Raw genomic sequence first — 20,061 nt, 5'->3', positions numbered from 1 at the left:
ACTGATTGACTGACTGACTGATTGACTGACTGACTGACTGACTGACTGACTGACTGATTAACTGACTGACTGATTGACTGACTGACCGACCGACTGATTGACCGACTGATTGATTAACTGACTGATTGACTGACTGATTGACTGACCGACTGATTGACTGACTGACTGATTGACTGACTGACTGATTGACTGACTGATTGACTGATTGACTGACTGACTGACTGATTAACTGACTGACTGACTGACTGATTGACTGACTGACTGACTGATTAACTGACTGACTGACTGACTGATTGACTGACTGATTGACTGATTGACTGACTGACTGACTGATTAACTGACTGACTGACTGACTGATTGACTGATTGACTGACTGACTGACTGATTAACTGACTGACTGACTGACTGATTGACTGACTGACTGACTGATTGACTGACTGACTGGCTGATTGACTGACTGACTGATTGACTGACAGACTGATTGACTGACTGACTGACTGATTGACTTACTGACTGACTGACTGACTGATTGATTGACTGACTGACTGACTGATTGACTGACTGACTGATTGACTGACTGACTGATTAACTGACTGACTGATTAACTGACTGATTGATTCATGTATCAACCCATGCAGGCTGGCAGGGAGTGGAGTGCTCTACTCTGTGCTCCAGTGGTAGCTGGGGTCTGGGCTGTAATCAGAGCTGTCGGTGTGCCAACGGCGCAGCCTGTGACCCCATGGATGGTGTCTGTACCTGCTCCCCAGGCTGGCGAGGGGAGCACTGCCTCCTACCCTGTCCTGTAAGTACTGACCCCTGACCCTAATCCTGAGCCTAATCCTGACCCTAATCCTGACCCTGACCCTAACCCTGACCCTAACCCTGACCCTAATCCTGATCCTAATCCTGACCCTAATCCTGACCCTAATCCTGACCCTAACCCTGACCCTGACCCTAACCCTGACCCTAACCCTGACCCTAATCCTGATCCTAATCCTGACCCTAATCCTGAGCCTAATCCTGACCCTAATCCTGACCTTAATCCTGAGCCTAATCCTGACCCTAATCCTGAGCCTAATCCTGACCCTAATCCTGAGCCTAATCCTGAGCCTAATCCTGACCCTAATCCTGACCCTAATCCTGACCCTAATCCTGAGCCTAATCCTGAGCCTAATCCTGAGCCTAATCCTGACCCTAATCCTGATCCTAACCCTAATCCCGACCCTAATCCTGATCCTAACCCTGACCCTAATCCTGACCCTAATCCTGACCCTAATCCTGATCCTAACACTGCTTCCTACCCTGTACTGTGAGTGTCTCTGTCACAATGGAACTATGCTGAACAAAAATATAAACACAACTTGCAACAATTTCAACGATTTTACGGAGTTACAGATTCATGTAAGGAAATCAGTCAATTGGGCTGGCGTGGTTACACGTTGTCTGCAGTTGTGAGGTCGGTTGGACTTACTGACAAATTCTCTAAAACGACGTTGGAGGCGGCTTATGGTAGAGAAATAAACATAAAATTCTCTGGCAACAGCTCTGGTGGACATTCCTGCAGTCAGCATGCCAATTGCACTGCTCCCTCACAACTTGAGACATCTGTGGCCATTGTGTTGTGTTGTTGTGACAAAACTGCACATTGTAGAGTGGCCTTTTATTGTCCCCAGCACAAGGTGCACCTGTGTAATGATCATGTTGTTTAATCAGTTTCTTGATATGACACACCAAGCAGGTGGATGGATTATCTTGGCAAAAGGATAAAATGCTCACTAAAAGGGACGGAAACAAATTTGTGCCAAAAAACATTTGAGAAAAACATTTTTTTATTATTTTTTATTTCAGCTCATGGAACCAACATTTTACACTTTTGGGTTTATATTTGTTGTTCTGTGTAGTTGGTTGAAGGCAGTTTGCACAAAGCCTATTACATTGTAATTATTCTTCTGTCACTACATTTTAAAAGCCACTGGCCACTGTATTATCTGCCTGAAATATGTTTATTTTGATATGTGTAACAATATTGATGTTGCTGTTGTTTATATTGATGTTGTTGTTGTCAGGATGGAATGTACGGTCTGGAGTGTCGTGGGCGTTGTGACTGTAGTCATGGTGATGGCTGTGACCACGTCACCGGATTCTGTCGCTGCCTCGCTGGATGGACAGGTCAGTACTATGGTAGGATACAGAGAGACAGGTCAGTACTATGGTAGGATACAGAGAGACAGGTCAGTACTATGGTAGGATACAGAGAGACAGGTCAGTACTATGGTAGGATACAGAGACAGGTCAGTACTATGGTAGGATACAGAGAGACAGGTCAGTACTATGGTAGGATACAGAGAGACAGGTCAGTGCTATGGTAGGATACAGAGAGACAGGTCAGTACTATGGTAGGATACAGAGAGACAGGTCAGTACTATGGTAGGATACAGAGACAGGTCAGTACTATGGTAGGATACAGAGAGACAGGTCAGTACTATGGTAGGATAGAGAGAGACAGGTCAGTGCTATGGTAGGATACAGAGAGACAGGTCAGTACTATGGTAGGATACAGAGAGACAGGTCAGTGCTATGGTAGGATACAGAGAGACAGGTCAGTACTATGGTAGGATACAGAGAGACAGGTCAGTACTATGGTAGGATACAGAGAGACAGGTCAGTGCTATGGTAGGATACAGAGAGACAGGTCTGTGCTATGGTAGGATACAGAGAGACAGGTCAGTACTATGGTAGGATACAGAGACAGGTGAGTACTATGGTAGGATACAGAGAGATAGGTCAGTACTATGGTAGGATACACAGAGACAGGTCAGTACTATGGTAGAATACACAGAGACAGGTCAGTACTATGGTAGGATACAGAGAGACAGGTCAGTACTATGGTAGGATACAGAGAGACAGGTCAGTACTATGGTAGGATACAGAGAGACAGGTCAGTGCTATGGTAGGATACAGAGAGACAGGTCAGTACTATGGTAGGATACAGAGAGACAGGTCAGTACTATGGTAGGATACAGAGACAGGTCAGTACTATGGTAGGATACAGAGAGACAGGTCAGTACTATGGTAGGATACAGAGAGACAGGTCAGTACTATGGTAGGATACAGAGAGACAGGTCAGTACTATGGTAGGATACAGAGAGACAGGTCAGTACTATGGTAGGATACAGAGAGACAGGTCAGTGCTATGGTAGGATACAGAGACAGGTCAGTGCTATGGTAGGATACAGAGAGACAGGTCAGTACTATGGTAGGATACAGAGGTACAGGTCAGTACTATGGTAGGATACAGAGAGACAGGTCAGTGCTATGGTAGGATACAGAGAGACAGGTCAGTGCTATGGTAGGATACAGAGAGACAGGTCAGTACTATGGTAGGATACAGAGAGACAGGTCAGTACTATGGTAGGATATAGAGAGACAGGTCAGTACTATGGTAGGATACAGAGAGACAGGTCAGTACTATGGTAGGATACAGAGACAGGTCAGTACTATGGTAGGATACAGAGAGACAGGTCAGTACTATGGTAGGATACAGAGAGACAGGTCAGTGCTATGGTAGGATACAGAGATACAGGTCAGTGCTATGGTAGGATACAGAGAGACAGGTCAGTACTATGGTAGGATACAGAGAGACAGGTCAATACTATGGTAGGATACAGAGAGACAGGTCAGTGCTATGGTAGGATATAGAGATACAGGTCAGTACTATGGTAGGATACAGAGAGACAGGTCAGTGCTATGGTAGGATACAGAGAGACAGGTCAGTGCTATGGTAGGATACAGAGAGACAGGTCAGTACTATGGTAGGATACAGAGAGACAGGTCAGTTCTATGGGAGGATACAGAGAGACAGGTCAGTACTATGGTAGGATACAGAGAGACAGGTCAGTACTATGGTAGGATACAGAGAGACAGGTCAGTGCTATGGTAGGATACAGAGAGACATGTCAGTGCTATGGTAGGATACAGAGAGACAGGTCAGTGCTATGGTAGGATACAGAGAGACAGGTCAGTACTATGGTAGGATACAGAGAGACAGGTCAGTACTATGGTATGATACAGAGAGACAGGTCAGTGCTATGGTAGGATATAGAGATACAGGTCAGTACTATGGTAGGATACAGAGAGACAGGTCAGTGCTATGGTAGGATACAGAGAGACAGGTCAGTGCTATGGTAGGATATAGAGAGACAGGTCAGTACTATGGTAGGATACAGAGAGACAGGTCAGTACTATGGTAGGATACAGAGACAGGTCAGTACTATGGTAGGATACAGAGAGACAGGTCAGTACTATGGTGGGATACAGAGAGACAGGTCAGTACTATGGTAGGATACAGAGAGAGGTCAGTACTATGGTAGGATACAGAGAGACAGGTCAGTACTATGGTAGGATACAGAGAGACAGGTCAGTACTATGGTAGGATACAGAGACAGGTCAGTACTATGGGAGGATACAGAGAGACAGGTCAGTACTATGGTAGGATACAGAGAGACAGGTCAGTACTATGGTAGGATACAGAGAGACAGGTCAGTACTATGGTAGGATACAGAGAGACAGGTCAGTGCTATGGTAGGATACAGAGAGACAGGTCAGTAATATGGTAGGATACAGAGAGACAGGTCAGTGCTATGGTAGGATACAGAGAGACAGGTCAGTACTATGGTAGGATACAGAGAGACAGGTCAGTACTATGGTAGGATACAGAGAGACAGGTCAGTGCTATGGTAGGATACAGAGAGACAGGTCAGTGCTATGGTAGGATACAGAGAGACAGGTCAGTACTATGGTAGGATACAGAGACAGGTGAGTACTGTGGTAGAATACAGAGAGACAGGTCAGTACTATGGTAGGATACAGAGACAGGTGAGTACTATGGTAGGATACACAGAGACAGGTCAGTACTATGGTAGGATACAGAGAGACAGGTCAGTACTATGGTAGGATACAGAGAGACAGGTCAGTACTATGGTAGGATACAGAGAGACAGGTCAGTGCTATGGTAGGATACAGAGAGACAGGTCAGTACTATGGAAGGATACAGAGAGACAGGTCAGTACTATGGTAGGATACAGAGACAGGTCAGTACTATGGTAGGATACAGAGAGACAGGTCAGTACTATGGTAGGATACAGAGAGACAGGTCAGTACTATGGTAGGATACAGAGACAGGTCAGTACTATGGTAGGATACAGAGAGACAGGTCAGTACTATGGTAGGATACAGAGAGACAGGTCAGTACTATGGTAGGATACAGAGAGACAGGTCAGTACTATGGTAGGATACAGAGAGACAGGTCAGTACTATGGTAGGATACAGAGAGACAGGTCAGTGCTATGGTAGGATACAGAGACAGGTCAGTGCTATGGTAGGATACAGAGAGACAGGTCAGTACTATGGTAGGATACAGAGATACAGGTCAGTACTATGGTAGGATACAGAGAGACAGGTCAGTGCTATGGTAGGATACAGAGAGACAGGTCAGTGCTATGGTAGGATACAGAGAGACAGGTCAGTACTATGGTAGGATACAGAGAGACAGGTCAGTACTATGGTAGGATACAGAGAGACAGGTCAGTACTATGGTAGGATACAGAGAGACAGGTCAGTACTATGGTAGGATACAGAGACAGGTCAGTACTATGGTAGGATACAGAGAGACAGGTCAGTACTATGGTAGGATACAGAGAGACAGGTCAGTACTATGGTAGGATACAGAGAGACAGGTCAGTGCTATGGTAGGATACAGAGATACAGGTCAGTGCTATGGTAGGATACAGAGAGACAGGTCAGTACTATGGTAGGATACAGAGAGACAGGTCAATACTATGGTAGGATACAGAGAGACAGGTCAGTGCTATGGTAGGATATAGAGATACAGGTCAGTACTATGGTAGGATACAGAGAGACAGGTCAGTGCTATGGTAGGATACAGAGAGACAGGTCAGTGCTATGGTAGGATATAGAGAGACAGGTCAGTGCTATGGTAGGATACAGAGAGACAGGTCAGTACTATGGTAGGATACAGAGAGACAGGTCAGTGCTATGGTAGGATACAGAGAGACAGGTCAGTACTAAGGTTAGGATACAGAGAGACAGGTCAGTACTATGGTAGGATACAGAGAGACAGGTCAGTGCTATGGTAGGATACAGAGAGACATTTCAGTGCTATGGTAGGATACAGAGAGACAGGTCAGTGCTATGGTAGGATACAGAGAGACAGGTCAGTACTATGGTAGGATACAGAGAGACAGGTCAGTACTATGGTATGATACAGAGAGACAGGTCAGTGCTATGGTAGGATATAGAGATACAGGTCAGTACTATGGTAGGATACAGAGAGACAGGTCAGTGCTATGGTAGGATACAGAGAGACAGGTCAGTGCTATGGTAGGATATAGAGATACAGGTCAGTGCTATGGTAGGATACAGAGAGACAGGTCAGTACTATGGTAGGATACAGAGAGACAGGTCAGTGCTATGGTAGGATACAGAGAGACAGGTCAGTGCTATGGTAGGATACAGAGAGACATGTCAGTGCTATGGTAGGATACAGAGAGACAGGTCAGTACTATGGTAGGATACAGAGACAGGTGAGTACTATGGTAGGATACAGAGAGACAGGTCAGTACTATGGTAGGATACAGAGACAGGTGAGTACTATGGTAGGATACACAGAGACAGGTCAGTACTATGGTAGGATACAGAGAGACAGGTCAGTACTATGGTAGGATACAGAGAGACAGGTCAGTACTATGGTAGGATACAGAGAGACAGGTCAGTGCTATGGTAGGATACAGAGAGACAGGTCAGTACTATGGAAGGATACAGAGAGACAGGTCAGTACTATGGTAGGATACAGAGACAGGTCAGTACTATGGTAGGATACAGAGAGACAGGTCAGTACTATGGTAGGATACAGAGAGACAGGTCAGTACTATGGTAGGATACAGAGACAGGTCAGTACTATGGTAGGATACAGAGAGACAGGTCAGTACTATGGTAGGATACAGAGAGACAGGTCAGTACTATGGTAGGATACAGAGAGACAGGTCAGTACTATGGTAGGATACAGAGAGACAGGTCAGTACTATGGTAGGATACAGAGAGACAGGTCAGTGCTATGGTAGGATACAGAGACAGGTCAGTGCTATGGTAGGATACAGAGAGACAGGTCAGTACTATGGTAGGATACAGAGATACAGGTCAGTACTATGGTAGGATACAGAGAGACAGGTCAGTGCTATGGTAGGATACAGAGAGACAGGTCAGTGCTATGGTAGGATACAGAGAGACAGGTCAGTACTATGGTAGGATACAGAGAGACAGGTCAGTACTATGGTAGGATATAGAGAGAGAGGTCAGTACTATGGTAGGATACAGAGAGACAGGTCAGTACTATGGTAGGATACAGAGACAGGTCAGTACTATGGTAGGATACAGAGAGACAGGTCAGTACTATGGTAGGATACAGAGAGACAGGTCAGTACTATGGTAGGATACAGAGAGACAGGTCAGTACTATGGTAGGATACAGAGAGACAGGTCAGTGCTATGGTAGGATACAGAGATACAGGTCAGTGCTATGGTAGGATACAGAGAGACAGGTCAGTACTATGGTAGGATACAGAGAGACAGGTCAATACTATGGTAGGATACAGAGAGACAGGTCAGTGCTATGGTAGGATATAGAGATACAGGTCAGTACTATGGTAGGATACAGAGAGACAGGTCAGTGCTATGGTAGGATATAGAGATACAGGTCAGTGCTATGGTAGGATACAGAGAGACAGGTCAGTACTATGGTAGGATACAGAGAGACAGGTCAGTGCTATGGTAGGATACAGAGAGACAGGTCAGTACTAAGGTTAGGATACAGAGAGACAGGTCAGTACTATGGTAGGATACAGAGAGACAGGTCAGTGCTATGGTAGGATACAGAGAGACATTTCAGTGCTATGGTAGGATACAGAGAGACAGGTCAGTGCTATGGTAGGATACAGAGAGACAGGTCAGTACTATGGTAGGATACAGAGAGACAGGTCAGTACTATGGTATGATACAGAGAGACAGGTCAGTGCTATGGTAGGATATAGAGATACAGGTCAGTACTATGGTAGGATACAGAGAGACAGGTCAGTGCTATGGTAGGATACAGAGAGACAGGTCAGTGCTATGGTAGGATATAGAGATACAGGTCAGTGCTATGGTAGGATACAGAGAGACAGGTCAGTACTATGGTAGGATACAGAGAGACAGGTCAGTGCTATGGTAGGATACAGAGAGACAGGTCAGTACTATGGTAGGATACAGAGAGACAGGTCAGTACTATGGTAGGATACAGAGAGACAGGTCAGTGCTATGGTAGGATACAGAGAGACAGGTCAGTACTATGGTAGGATACAGAGAGACAGGTCAGTACTATGGTAGGATACAGAGACAGGTCAGTACTATGGTAGGATACAGAGAGACAGGTCAGTACTATGGTAGGATACAGAGAGACAGGTCAGTACTATGGTAGGATACAGAGACAGGTCAGTACTATGGTAGGATACAGAGAGACAGGTCAGTACTATGGTAGGATACAGAGAGACAGGTCAGTACTATGGTAGGATACAGAGAGACAGGTCAGTACTATGGTAGGATACAGAGAGACAGGTCAGTGCTATGGTAGGATACAGAGACAGGTCAGTGCTATGGTAGGATACAGAGAGACAGGTCAGTACTATGGTAGGATACAGAGAGACAGGTCAGTACTATGGTAGGATACAGAGAGACAGGTCAGTGCTATGGTAGGATACAGAGAGACAGGTCAGTGCTATGGTAGGATACAGAGAGACAGGTCAGTACTATGGTAGGATACAGAGAGACAGGTCAGTACTATGGTAGGATATAGAGAGACAGGTCAGTACTATGGTAGGATACAGAGAGACAGGTCAGTACTATGGTAGGATACAGAGACAGGTCAGTACTATGGTAGGATACAGAGAGACAGGTCAGTACTATGGTAGGATACAGAGAGACAGGTCAGTGCTATGGTAGGATAATGGGGGAGGGGTCAGTACTATGGTAGGATACAGAGAGACAGGTCAGTACTATGGTAGGATACAGAGAGACAGGTCAGTACTATGGTAGGATACAGAGAGACAGGTCAGTGCTATGGTAGGATACAGAGAGACATGTCAGTGCTATGGTAGGATACAGAGAGACAGGTCAGTGCTATGGTAGGATACAGAGAGACAGGTCAGTACTATGGTAGGATACAGAGAGACAGGTCAGTACTATGGTATGATACAGAGAGACAGGTCAGTGCTATGGTAGGATACAGAGAGACAGGTCAGTACTATGGTATGATACAGAGAGACAGGTCAGTGCTATGGTAGGATATAGAGATACAGGTCAGTACTATGGTAGGATACAGAGAGACAGGTCAGTGCTATGGTAGGATACGGAGAGACAGGTCAGTGCTATGGTAGGATATAGAGATACAGGTCAGTGCTATGGTAGGATACAGAGAGACAGGTCAGTACTATGGTAGGATACAGAGAGACAGGTCAGTGCTATGGTAGGATACAGAGAGACAGGTCAGTACTATGGTAGGATACAGAGAGACAGGTCAGTACTATGGTAGGATACAGAGAGACAGGTCAGTACTATGGTAGGATACAGAGAGACAGGTCAGTACTATGGTAGGATACAGAGACAGGTCAGTACTATGGTAGGATACAGAGAGACAGGTCAGTACTATGGTAGGATACAGAGAGACAGGTCAGCACTATGGTAGGATACAGAGGGACAGGTCTCTCTCTCTCCTTGTGTCTCTGTCCCTCTCTCTCTCTCCTTGTGTCTCTGTCCCTCTCTCTCATGCGGCAGCATATGCGGTCTGTGTGTATCTAACTTAAAGTGACAGGCGTAAAAGTGTATCCATCTCTGTCTGGGCAGGGAAAGAACATGGGCGCAATAGATTATGGTCATTGTAGTTAAATACCACATTTTTTTTGTGTGTTGAACTAGGTTGAGTATTTGCTTAATGAAAACTACAACTCCCTTCAGCCCAGCATCCCATATAGGTCTTGTCATGATTTCTCTAGAGAATGATTTGATTTCTCTCTAGAGAAACTGTGTTGTACTCACAATTATATTAAAAAAAAGTAATAATAATATGAAAAATTATTTCAAATAATATTTATAAAATATATTTTTATTTTTTTATTTTATAAATAAAATTAAAATAAATGTAAGTACTTGAACCATGGTTGGTCAAATAGTTTAATATTCGAAACCCTCCCGAAATTTCTGTTAATCGCTCAGAACTACTAGAGAATGTCACGTCCTGACCAGTATAAGGGGTTATTTGTTATTGTAGTTTGGTCAGGGCGTGGCAGGGGATGTGTTTGTTTTGTGTTGTCGGGGTTTTGTATTATGTTTTGTATTTCTATGGTGTTTCTATGTTGTGTATTTCTTTGTTTTTGGCCTCGTATGGCTCTCAATCAGGAACAGCTGTACATCGTTGTTGCTGATTGGGAGTCATACTTAGGTAGCCCTGTTTTTTTCACCTGTCCTTTTGTGGGAAGTTGTTTTTGCATAGCTGTGTGTGTGTGTGTAGCCTGCAAGACTGTTCGATCGATCGTTTTCTTGTTTTGTTTTGTTAAGTGTTCAGTAAAAGTTAAGATGAGCACTCAACCCGCGGCGCCTTGGTCCACTCCGTACGACACTCGTTACAGAGACTGTCTTGGGAGTCTGGGCATTTCGGAAAGTATTCAGACCCCTTGAGGTTTTTCCACATTTTGTTACGTCACAGCCTTATTCTAAAATGGATTACATAAATACACATTCTCAGTAATCTACACATAATACCCCATAATGACAAAGCGAAAACAAGTTATTTTGACATTTTTGCAAATGTATTAAAAAAGAAAACAAAACGACCTTATTTATTACATCAGTATTCAGAGCCTTTGCTATGAGACTCGAAATTGAGCTCAGGCGCATCCTGTTTCCATTGATCATCCTTGAGATGTTTCTACAACTTGATTGGAGTCCACCTGTGGTAAATTCAATTCATTAGACATGATCTGGAAAGGTACACACCTGTCTATATAAGGTCTCACAGATGACAGTACATGTCAGAGTAAAAACCAAGCTACGAGGTCGAAGGAATTGTCCGTAAAGCTCCAAGACTGGATTGTTTCGAGGCACTGATCTGAGGAAGGGTACCAAAATATTTCTGCAGCATTTAAGGTCCCCAAGAACACAGTGGCCTCCATCATTCTTAAATGGAAGAAGTTTACACAGTGTGTAGTATGATTAGTATACAGTATGTAGTATGATTAGTACACAGTATGTAGTATGATTAGTACACAGTATGTAGTATGATTAGTATACAGTATGTAGTATGATTAGTATACAGTATGTAGTATGATTAGTACACAGTATGTAGTATGATTAGTACACAGTATGTAGTATGATTAGTACACAGTATGTAGTATGATTAGTACACAGTATGTAGTATGATTAGTACACAGTATGTAGTATGATTAGTACACAGTATGTAGTATGATTAGTATACAGTATGTAGTATGATTAGTATACAGTATGTAGTATGATTAGTACACAGTATGTAGTATGATTAGTACACAGTATGTAGTATGATTAGTACAGAGTATGTAGTATGATTAGTACACAGTATGTAGTATGATTAGTATACAGTATGTAGTATGATTAGTACACAGTATGTAGTATGATTAGTATACAGTATGTAGTATGATTAGTATACAGTATGTAGTATGATTAGTACACAGTATGTAGTATGATTAGTACACAGTATGTAGTATGATTAGTATACAGTATGTAGTATGATTAGTATACAGTATGTAGTATGATTAGTACACAGTATGTAGTATGATTAGTACACAGTATGTAGTATGATTAGTACACAGTATGTAGTATGATTAGTACACAGTATGTAGTATGATTAGTATACAGTATGTAGTATGATTAGTATACAGTATGTAGTATGATTAGTACACAGTATGTAGTATGATTAGTACACAGTATGTAGTATGATTAGTACACAGTATGTAGTATGATTAGTATACAGTATGTAGTATGATTAGTATACAGTATGTAGTATGATTAGTACACAGTATGTAGTATGATTAGTACAGAGTATGTAGTATGATTAGTACACAGTATGTAGTATGATTAGTATACAGTATGTAGTATGATTAGTACACAGTATGTAGTATGATTAGTACACAGTATGTAGTATGATTAGTATACAGTATGTAATATGATTAGTATACAGTATTTAGTATGATTAGTACAAAGTAATTAGTTTAAGTAGGTAGTAGCCAGGCCTGTGTGTGTGTGTGTGTGTGTGTGTGTGTGTGTGTGTGTGTGTGTGTGTGTGTGTGTGTGTGTGTGTGTGTGTGTGTGTGTGTGTCTAAGTAATGTTCTGGTAATTAAAAGGTGTTGTTTGTTTGTGCTTTGAGCCTGCGTGATAGAAATGCTTAGAGATGGGAGGAATCGTGATCTAATTTAACTCACTTGAAACGTGGGTTGTAATCATGTTTAAATTACACAGACACACACACACACACACACACACACACACACACACACACACACACACACACACACACACACACGTCTGTAATGATGTTTAAATTACACACACACACACAGACACACACACAGACACACACACACACACACACACACACACACACACACAGACACACACAGAGACACACACACACACAGACACACACACACACACACACACACACACACACACACACACACATGTCTGTAATGATGTTTAAATTGCCTCTGGCTGTCGGTGGTGATACACGACCATTTGAATGATTCACTTGATGAATTATATAGCAACGAATGGTTAAATCACAACTCAACATACCTCTCCAATATAATATTACCTCCGCTGTCATACATTAGCAAACTCTGTAACTTCTCAGTGTGTCATTGAAACTAGACAAGCCTACTACCCTATTCATCTCCCTCAGGACCAAAACCTAGAAGTCTGTCAGTTTTAACAGTCTACTACCCTATTCATTTCCCTCAGGACCAAAACCTAGACGTCTCTCCGTTTTAACAGCCTACTACCCTATTCATTTCCCTCAGGACCAAAACCTAGAAGTCTGTCAGTTTTAACAGTCTACTACCCTATTCATCTCCCTCAGGACCAAAACCTAGAAGTCTGTCAGTTTTAACAGTCTACTACCCTATTCATCTCCCTCAGGACCAAAACCTAGAAGTATGTCAGTTTTAACAGTCTACTACCCTATTCATTTCCCTCAGGACCAAAACCTAGAAGTATGTCAGTTTTAACAGTCTACTACCCTATTAATTTCCCTCAGGACCAAAACCTAGAAGTCTGTCAGTTTTAACAGTCTACTACCCTATTCATTTCCCTCAGGACCAAAACCTAGAAGTCTGTCAGTTTTAACAGTCTACTACCCTATTCATCTCCCTCAGGACCAAAACCTAGAAGTCTGTCAGTTTTTATAGTCTACTACCCTATTCATCTCCCTCAGGACCAATACCTAGAAGTCTGTCAGTTTTAGCAGTCTACTACCCTATTCATTTCCCTCAGGACCAATACCTAGAAGTATCTCCATTTTAACAGTCTCTTGTGTTCCAGCCTCCCACGGCTAAATAATAGGTCTTATCTAGACTGTATGGATATATATGTTACTGTATGTGTAGAGTATATATCTGTTACTGTATGTGTAGAGTATATATATGTTACTGTATGGATATATATGTTACTGTATGTGTAGAGTATATATCTGTTACTGTATGTGTAGAGTATATATCTGTTACTGTATGGATATATATGTTACTGTATGTGTAGAGTATATATCTGTTACTGTATGTGTAGAGTATATATATATATATATGTTACTATATGGATATATCTGTTACTGTATGGATATATATGTTACTGTACTGATATATCTGTTACTGTATGGATATATATGTTACTGTATGTGTAGAGTATTTATATGTTACTGTATGTGTAGAGTATATATATATATATATATATATGTTACTGTATGGATATATCTGTTACTGTATGGATATATTTGTTACTGTATGTGTAGAGTATATATCTGTTACTGTATGTGTAGAGTATATATATGTTACTGTATGGATATATATGTTACTGTATGTGTAGAGTATATATCTGTTACTGTATGTGTAGAGTATATATATGTTACTGTATGGATATATATGTTACTGTATGTGTAGAGTATATATCTGTTACTGTATGTGTAGAGTATATATATGTTACTGTATGGATATATCTGTTACTGTATGTGTAGAGTATATATCTGTTACTGTATGTGTAGAGTATATATATGTTACTGTATGGATATATATGTTACTGTATGTGTAGAGTATATATATGTTACTGTATGGATATATCTGTTACTGTATGGATATATTTGTTACTGTATGTGTAGAGTATATATCTGTTACTGTATGTGTAGAGTATATATATGTTACTGTATGGATATATATGTTACTGTATGTGTAGAGTATATATCTGTTACTGTATGTGTAGAGTATATATATGTTACTGTATGGATATATATGTTACTGTATGTGTAGAGTATATATATGTTACTGTATGTGTAGAGTATATATATGTTACTGTATGGATATATATGTTACTGTATGTGTAGAGTATATATATGTTACTGTATGTGTAGAGTATATATATGTTACTGTATGGATATATATGTTACTGTATGTGTAGAGTATATATATGTTACTGTATGTGTAGAGTATATATATGTTACTGTATGGATATATATGTTACTGTATGTGTAGAGTATATATCTGTTACTGTATGTGTAGAGTATATATATGTTACTGTATGGATATATATGTTACTGTATGTGTAGAGTATATATCTGTTACTGTATGTGTAGAGTATATATATGTTACTGTATGGATATATATGTTACTGTATGTGTAGAGTATATATATGTTACTGTATGTGTAGAGTATATATCTGTTACTGTATGTGTAGAGTATATATATGTTACTGTATGGATATATATGTTACTGTATGTGTAGAGTATATATCTGTTACTGTATGTGTAGAGTATATATATGTTACTGTATGGATATATATGTTATTATATATGTTATTATTCTACAATGTGGAAAATTCTAAAAAATTAAGAAAAACCCTGGAATGAGTCCAAACTTTTGACTGGTACTGTATATATTATGTATAAGCAGGAAATAGAAGCCAAAGTGTTGTCGTCCATTAGTTTACTCCAATTAGGGGTTGGATGGTAGGGTTAGGGGAAAATAATACAGGTAAATATATAAAAAAAAATATATATTTTATATATACAGTGCATTCGGAAAGTATTCAGACCCATTCACTTTTTCCACATTTTGTTACGTTACAGCCTTATTCTAAAATTGATTACATTGTTTTTTCCCCCTCATCAATTTACACACAATGCACCATAATTACTAAGTGAAAACAGTTTTGGGGGGATTTTTTTTTGCAAATGTATTAAACATTTTAAACAGAAATACCTTATTTACATAAGTAATTCAGACCCTTTGCTATGAGACTCAAAATTGAGCTCAGGCGCATCCTGTTTCCATTGATCATCCTTGAGATGTTTCTACAACTTGATTGGAGTCCACCTGTGGTCAATTCAATTGATTGGACATGATATGGAAAGGCGCACACCTGTCTATATAAGGTCCCACAGTTGACAGTGCATGTCAGAGCAAAAACCAAGCCATGAGGTTGAAGGAATTGTCCGTAGAGAACACAGTGGTTTGGAACCACCAAGACTCTTCCTAAGAGCTGGCCGCCCGGCCAAACTGAGCAATCGGGGGAGAAGGACCTTGGTCAGGGAGGTGACCAAGAACCTGATGGTCACTCTGACAGAGCTCCAGAGTTCCTCTGTGGAGATGGGAGATCCTTCCAGAAGAACAACCATCTCTACAGCACTCCACCAATCAGGCCTTTATGGTAGAGTGGCCAGACGGAAGCCACTCCTCAGTAAAAGGCACATGACAGCCCGCTTGGAGTTTGCCAAAATGCCCCCAATGACTCTCAGACCATGATAAACTAGATTCTCTGGTCTGATGAAACCAAGATGGAACTCTTTGGCCTGATTGCCAAGCATCACATCTGGAGGAAACCTGGCACCATCCCTACGGTGAAGCATGGTGGTGGCAGCATCATGCTGTAGGGATGTTTTTCAGGGGAAGGGACCGGGAGACTAGTCAGGATCGAGGCAATGATGAACGGAGCAAAGTACAGAGAGATCCTTGATGAAAACCTGCTCCAGAGCACTCAGGACCTCAGACTGGGGCGAAGGTTCACCTTCCAACAGGACAACGACCCTATGGATACAGCCAAGACAACGAAAGAGTGACTTTGGGATAAGTCTCTGAATGTCCTTGAGTGGCCCAGCCAGAGCCTGGACTTGAACCCGATCGAACATCTCTGGAGAGACCTGAGAATAGCTGTACAGCGATGCTCCCCATCCAGCCTGTAAGAGCTTGAGAGGATCTGCAGAGAAGAATGGGAGAAACTCCCCAAATACAGGTGTACCAAGCATGTAACGTCATACCCAAGACAATTTGAGGCTGTAATCGCTGTCAAAGGTGCTTCAACAAAGTACAGAGTAAAGGGACTGAATACATATGTAAATGTGATATTTCAGTTGTACATTTTTCATAAATGTGAAAGAATTTCTAAAAACCTGTTTTTGCTTTGTCATTATGGGGTATTGTGATGTCATTATGGGGTATTGTGATGTCATTATGGGGTATTGTGATGTCATTATGGGGTATTGTGATGTCATTATGGGGTATTGTGTGTAGATTTATTAGGAAATTGTTCTTTTTTTTATATCAATTTTAGAATAAGGCTGTAACGTAACAAAATGTGGAGTTTTGTCAAGGGGTCTGAATACCGAAATGCTCTGTATATAGTGAATATATTGTCTAAGGGGTATTGAAAATGATGCAGACAATTACATTGATAGAAGCCACAATCTATCTGCAATATTACCTTATTTTTTTTAACACTAGTTAGCGAATTTCTTCAAACTGCACGCAGAAACATACAAATGGTATCCAAGAGTTAATCTGATTCTGGGGAAGTAGGTAAAGGGTCACGTTGACAAAAAAAACAAAGCTTCAGGGTATTAAAAAAATTAATTAAGTAAAACACAAAATAATGAACACATTTCAGACCTTTACAGTTAGCACACTCAATGAGTTAGGGTGGGTAATGAAGGACAAAAGGTCACTATAACAACAGTAAACAAGCCTAATCGGTTAGAATACTGGGATCTGTAGTGTAGAAGCCTAAACGGTTAGAATACTGGGATCTGTAGTGTAGAAGCCTAAACGGTTAGAATACTGGGATCTGTAGTGTAGAAGCCTAAACGGTTAGAATACTGGGATCTGTAGTGTAGAAGCCTAAACGGTTAGAATACTGGGATCTGTAGTGTAGAAGCCTAAACGGTTAGAATACTGGATCTGTAGTGTAGAAGCCTAAACGGTTAGAATACTGGGATCTGTAGTGTAGAAGCCTAAACGGTTAGAATACTGGGATCTGTAGTGTAGAAGCCTAAACGGTTAGAATACTGGGATCTGTAGTGTAGAAGCCTAAACGGTTAGAATACTGGGATCTGTAGTGTAGAAGCCTAAACGGTTAGAATACTGGGATCTGTAGTGTAGAAGCCTAATCGGTTAGAATACTGGATCTGTAGTGTAGAAGCCTAATCGGTTAGAATACTGGGATCTGTAGTGTAGAAGCCTAATCGGTTAGAATACTGGGATCTGTAGTGTAGAAGCCTAAACGGTTAGAATACTGGGATCTGTAGTGTAGAAGCCTAAACGGTTAGAATACTGGGATCTGTAGTGTAGAAGCCTAAACGGTTAGAATACTGGGATCTGTAGTGTAGAAGCCTAAACGGTTAGAATACTGGATCTGTAGTGTAGAAGCCTAAACGGTTAGAATACTGGATCTGTAGTGTAGAAGCCTAAACGGTTAGAATACTGGATCTGTAGTGTAGAAGCCTAAACGGTTAGAATACTGGATCTGTAGTGTAGAAGCCTAAACGGTTAGAATACTGGATCTGTAGTGTAGAAGCCTAAACGGTTAGAATACTGGATCTGTAGTGTAGAAGCCTAAACGGTTAGAATACTGCATCTGTAGTGTAGAAGCCTAAACGGTTAGAATACTGGGATCTGTAGTGTAGAAGCCTAAACGGTTAGAATACTGGATCTGTAGTGTAGAAGCCTAAACGGTTAGAATACTGGGATCTGTAGTGTAGAAGCCTAAACGGTTAGAATACTGGGATCTGTAGTGTAGAAGCCTAAACGGTTAGAATACTGGATCTGTAGTGTAAAAGCCTAAACGGTTAGAATACTGGGATCTGTAGTGTAGAAGCCTAAACGGTTAGAATACTGGGATCTGTAGTGTAGAAGCCTAAACGGTTAGAATACTGGGATCTGTAGTGTAGAAGCCTAAACGGTTAGAATACTGGATCTGTAGTGTAGAAGCCTAAACGGTTAGAATACTGGGATCTGTAGTGTAGAAGCCTAAACGGTTAGAATACTGGGATCTGTAGTGTAGAAGCCTAAACGGTTAGAATACTGGGATCTGTAGTGTAGAAGCCTAAACGGTTAGAATACTGGGATCTGTAGTGTAGAAGCCTAAACGGTTAGAATACTGGATCTGTAGTGTAGAAGCCTAAATGGTTAGAATACTGGATCTGTAGTGTAGAAGCCTAAACGGTTAGAATACTGGGATCTGTAGTGTAGAAGCCTAAACGGTTAGAATACTGGGATCTGTAGTGTAGAAGCCTAAACGGTTAGAATACTGGGATCTGTAGTGTAGAAGCCTAAACGGTTAGAATACTGGGATCTGTAGTGTAGAAGCCTAAACGGTTAGAATACTGGGATCTGTAGTGTAGAAGCCTAAACGGTTAGAATACTGGGATCTGTAGTGTAGAAGCCTAATCGGTTAGAATACTGGGATCTGTAGTGTAGAAGCCTAAACAGTTAGAATACTGGGATCTGTAGTGTAGAAGCCTAAACGGTTAGAATACTGGATCTGTAGTGTAGAAGCCTAAACGGTTAGAATACTGGGATCTGTAGTGTAGAAGCCTAAACGGTTAGAATACTGGATCTGTAGTGTAGAAGCCTAAACGGTTAGAATACTGGGATCTGTAGTGTAGAAGCCTAAACGGTTAGAATACTGGGATCTGTAGTGTAGAAGCCTAATCGGTTAGAATACTGGGATCTGTAGTGTAGAAGCCTAAACGGTTAGAATACTGGATCTGTGGTGTAGAAGCCTAAACGGTTAGAATACTGGGATCTGTAGTGTAGAAACCTAAACGGTTAGAATACTGGGATCTGTAGTGTAGAAGCCTAATCGGTTAGAATACTGGATCTGTAGTGTAGAAGCCTAAACGGTTAGAATACTGGATCTGTGGTGTAGAAGCCTAAACGGTTAGAATACTGGGATCTGTAGTGTAGAAACCTAAACGGTTAGAATACTGGGATCTGTAGTGTAGAAGCCTAATCGGTTAGAATACTGGATCTGTAGTGTAGAAGCCTAAACGGTTAGAATACTGGGATCTGTAGTGTAGAAGCCTAAACGGTTAGAATACTGGATCTGTAGTGTAGAAGCCTAAACGGTTAGAATACTGGGATCTGTAGTGTAGAAGCCTAAACGGTTAGAATACTGGGATCTGTAGTGTAGAAGCCTAAACGGTTAGAATACTGGATCTGTAGTGTAGAAGCCTAATCGGTTAGAATACTGGGATCTGTAGTGTAGAAGCCTAAACGGTTAGAATACTGGATCTGTAGTGTAGAAGCCTAAACGGTTAGAATACTGGGATCTGTAGTGTAGAAGCCTAAACGGTTAGAATACTGGATCTGTAGGAGCAATGTATTTTAATCAGTTATGGTTTATTTGACCTTAAACATATTTATTAATAAAGTTCTCCATTTTTATTAAGCT

At 41.3% G+C, this 20,061-nt stretch overlaps 1 protein-coding gene across 1 annotated transcript in view; it reads left to right on the top strand.

Annotated features, from left to right (window-relative positions):
- The window catches only part of LOC123733378 (calphotin-like), a 56,031-nt gene that overhangs the window by 18,892 nt on the left and 17,078 nt on the right, over positions 1 to 20,061 (top strand). The window contains exons 4-5 of the mRNA XM_045712784.1: positions 639 to 802; positions 2,067 to 2,169. Of these exons, the coding sequence (XP_045568740.1) occupies positions 639 to 802; positions 2,067 to 2,169 (267 nt within the window). The remainder of the gene's footprint in view (positions 1 to 638; positions 803 to 2,066; positions 2,170 to 20,061) is intronic.

This window comes from Salmo salar, unplaced genomic scaffold (genome assembly GCF_905237065.1).
Source record: "Salmo salar unplaced genomic scaffold, Ssal_v3.1, whole genome shotgun sequence".
NCBI lineage: Eukaryota > Metazoa > Chordata > Actinopteri > Salmoniformes > Salmonidae > Salmo > Salmo salar.
This window is presented reverse-complemented; position numbering and strand designations above follow the sequence as displayed.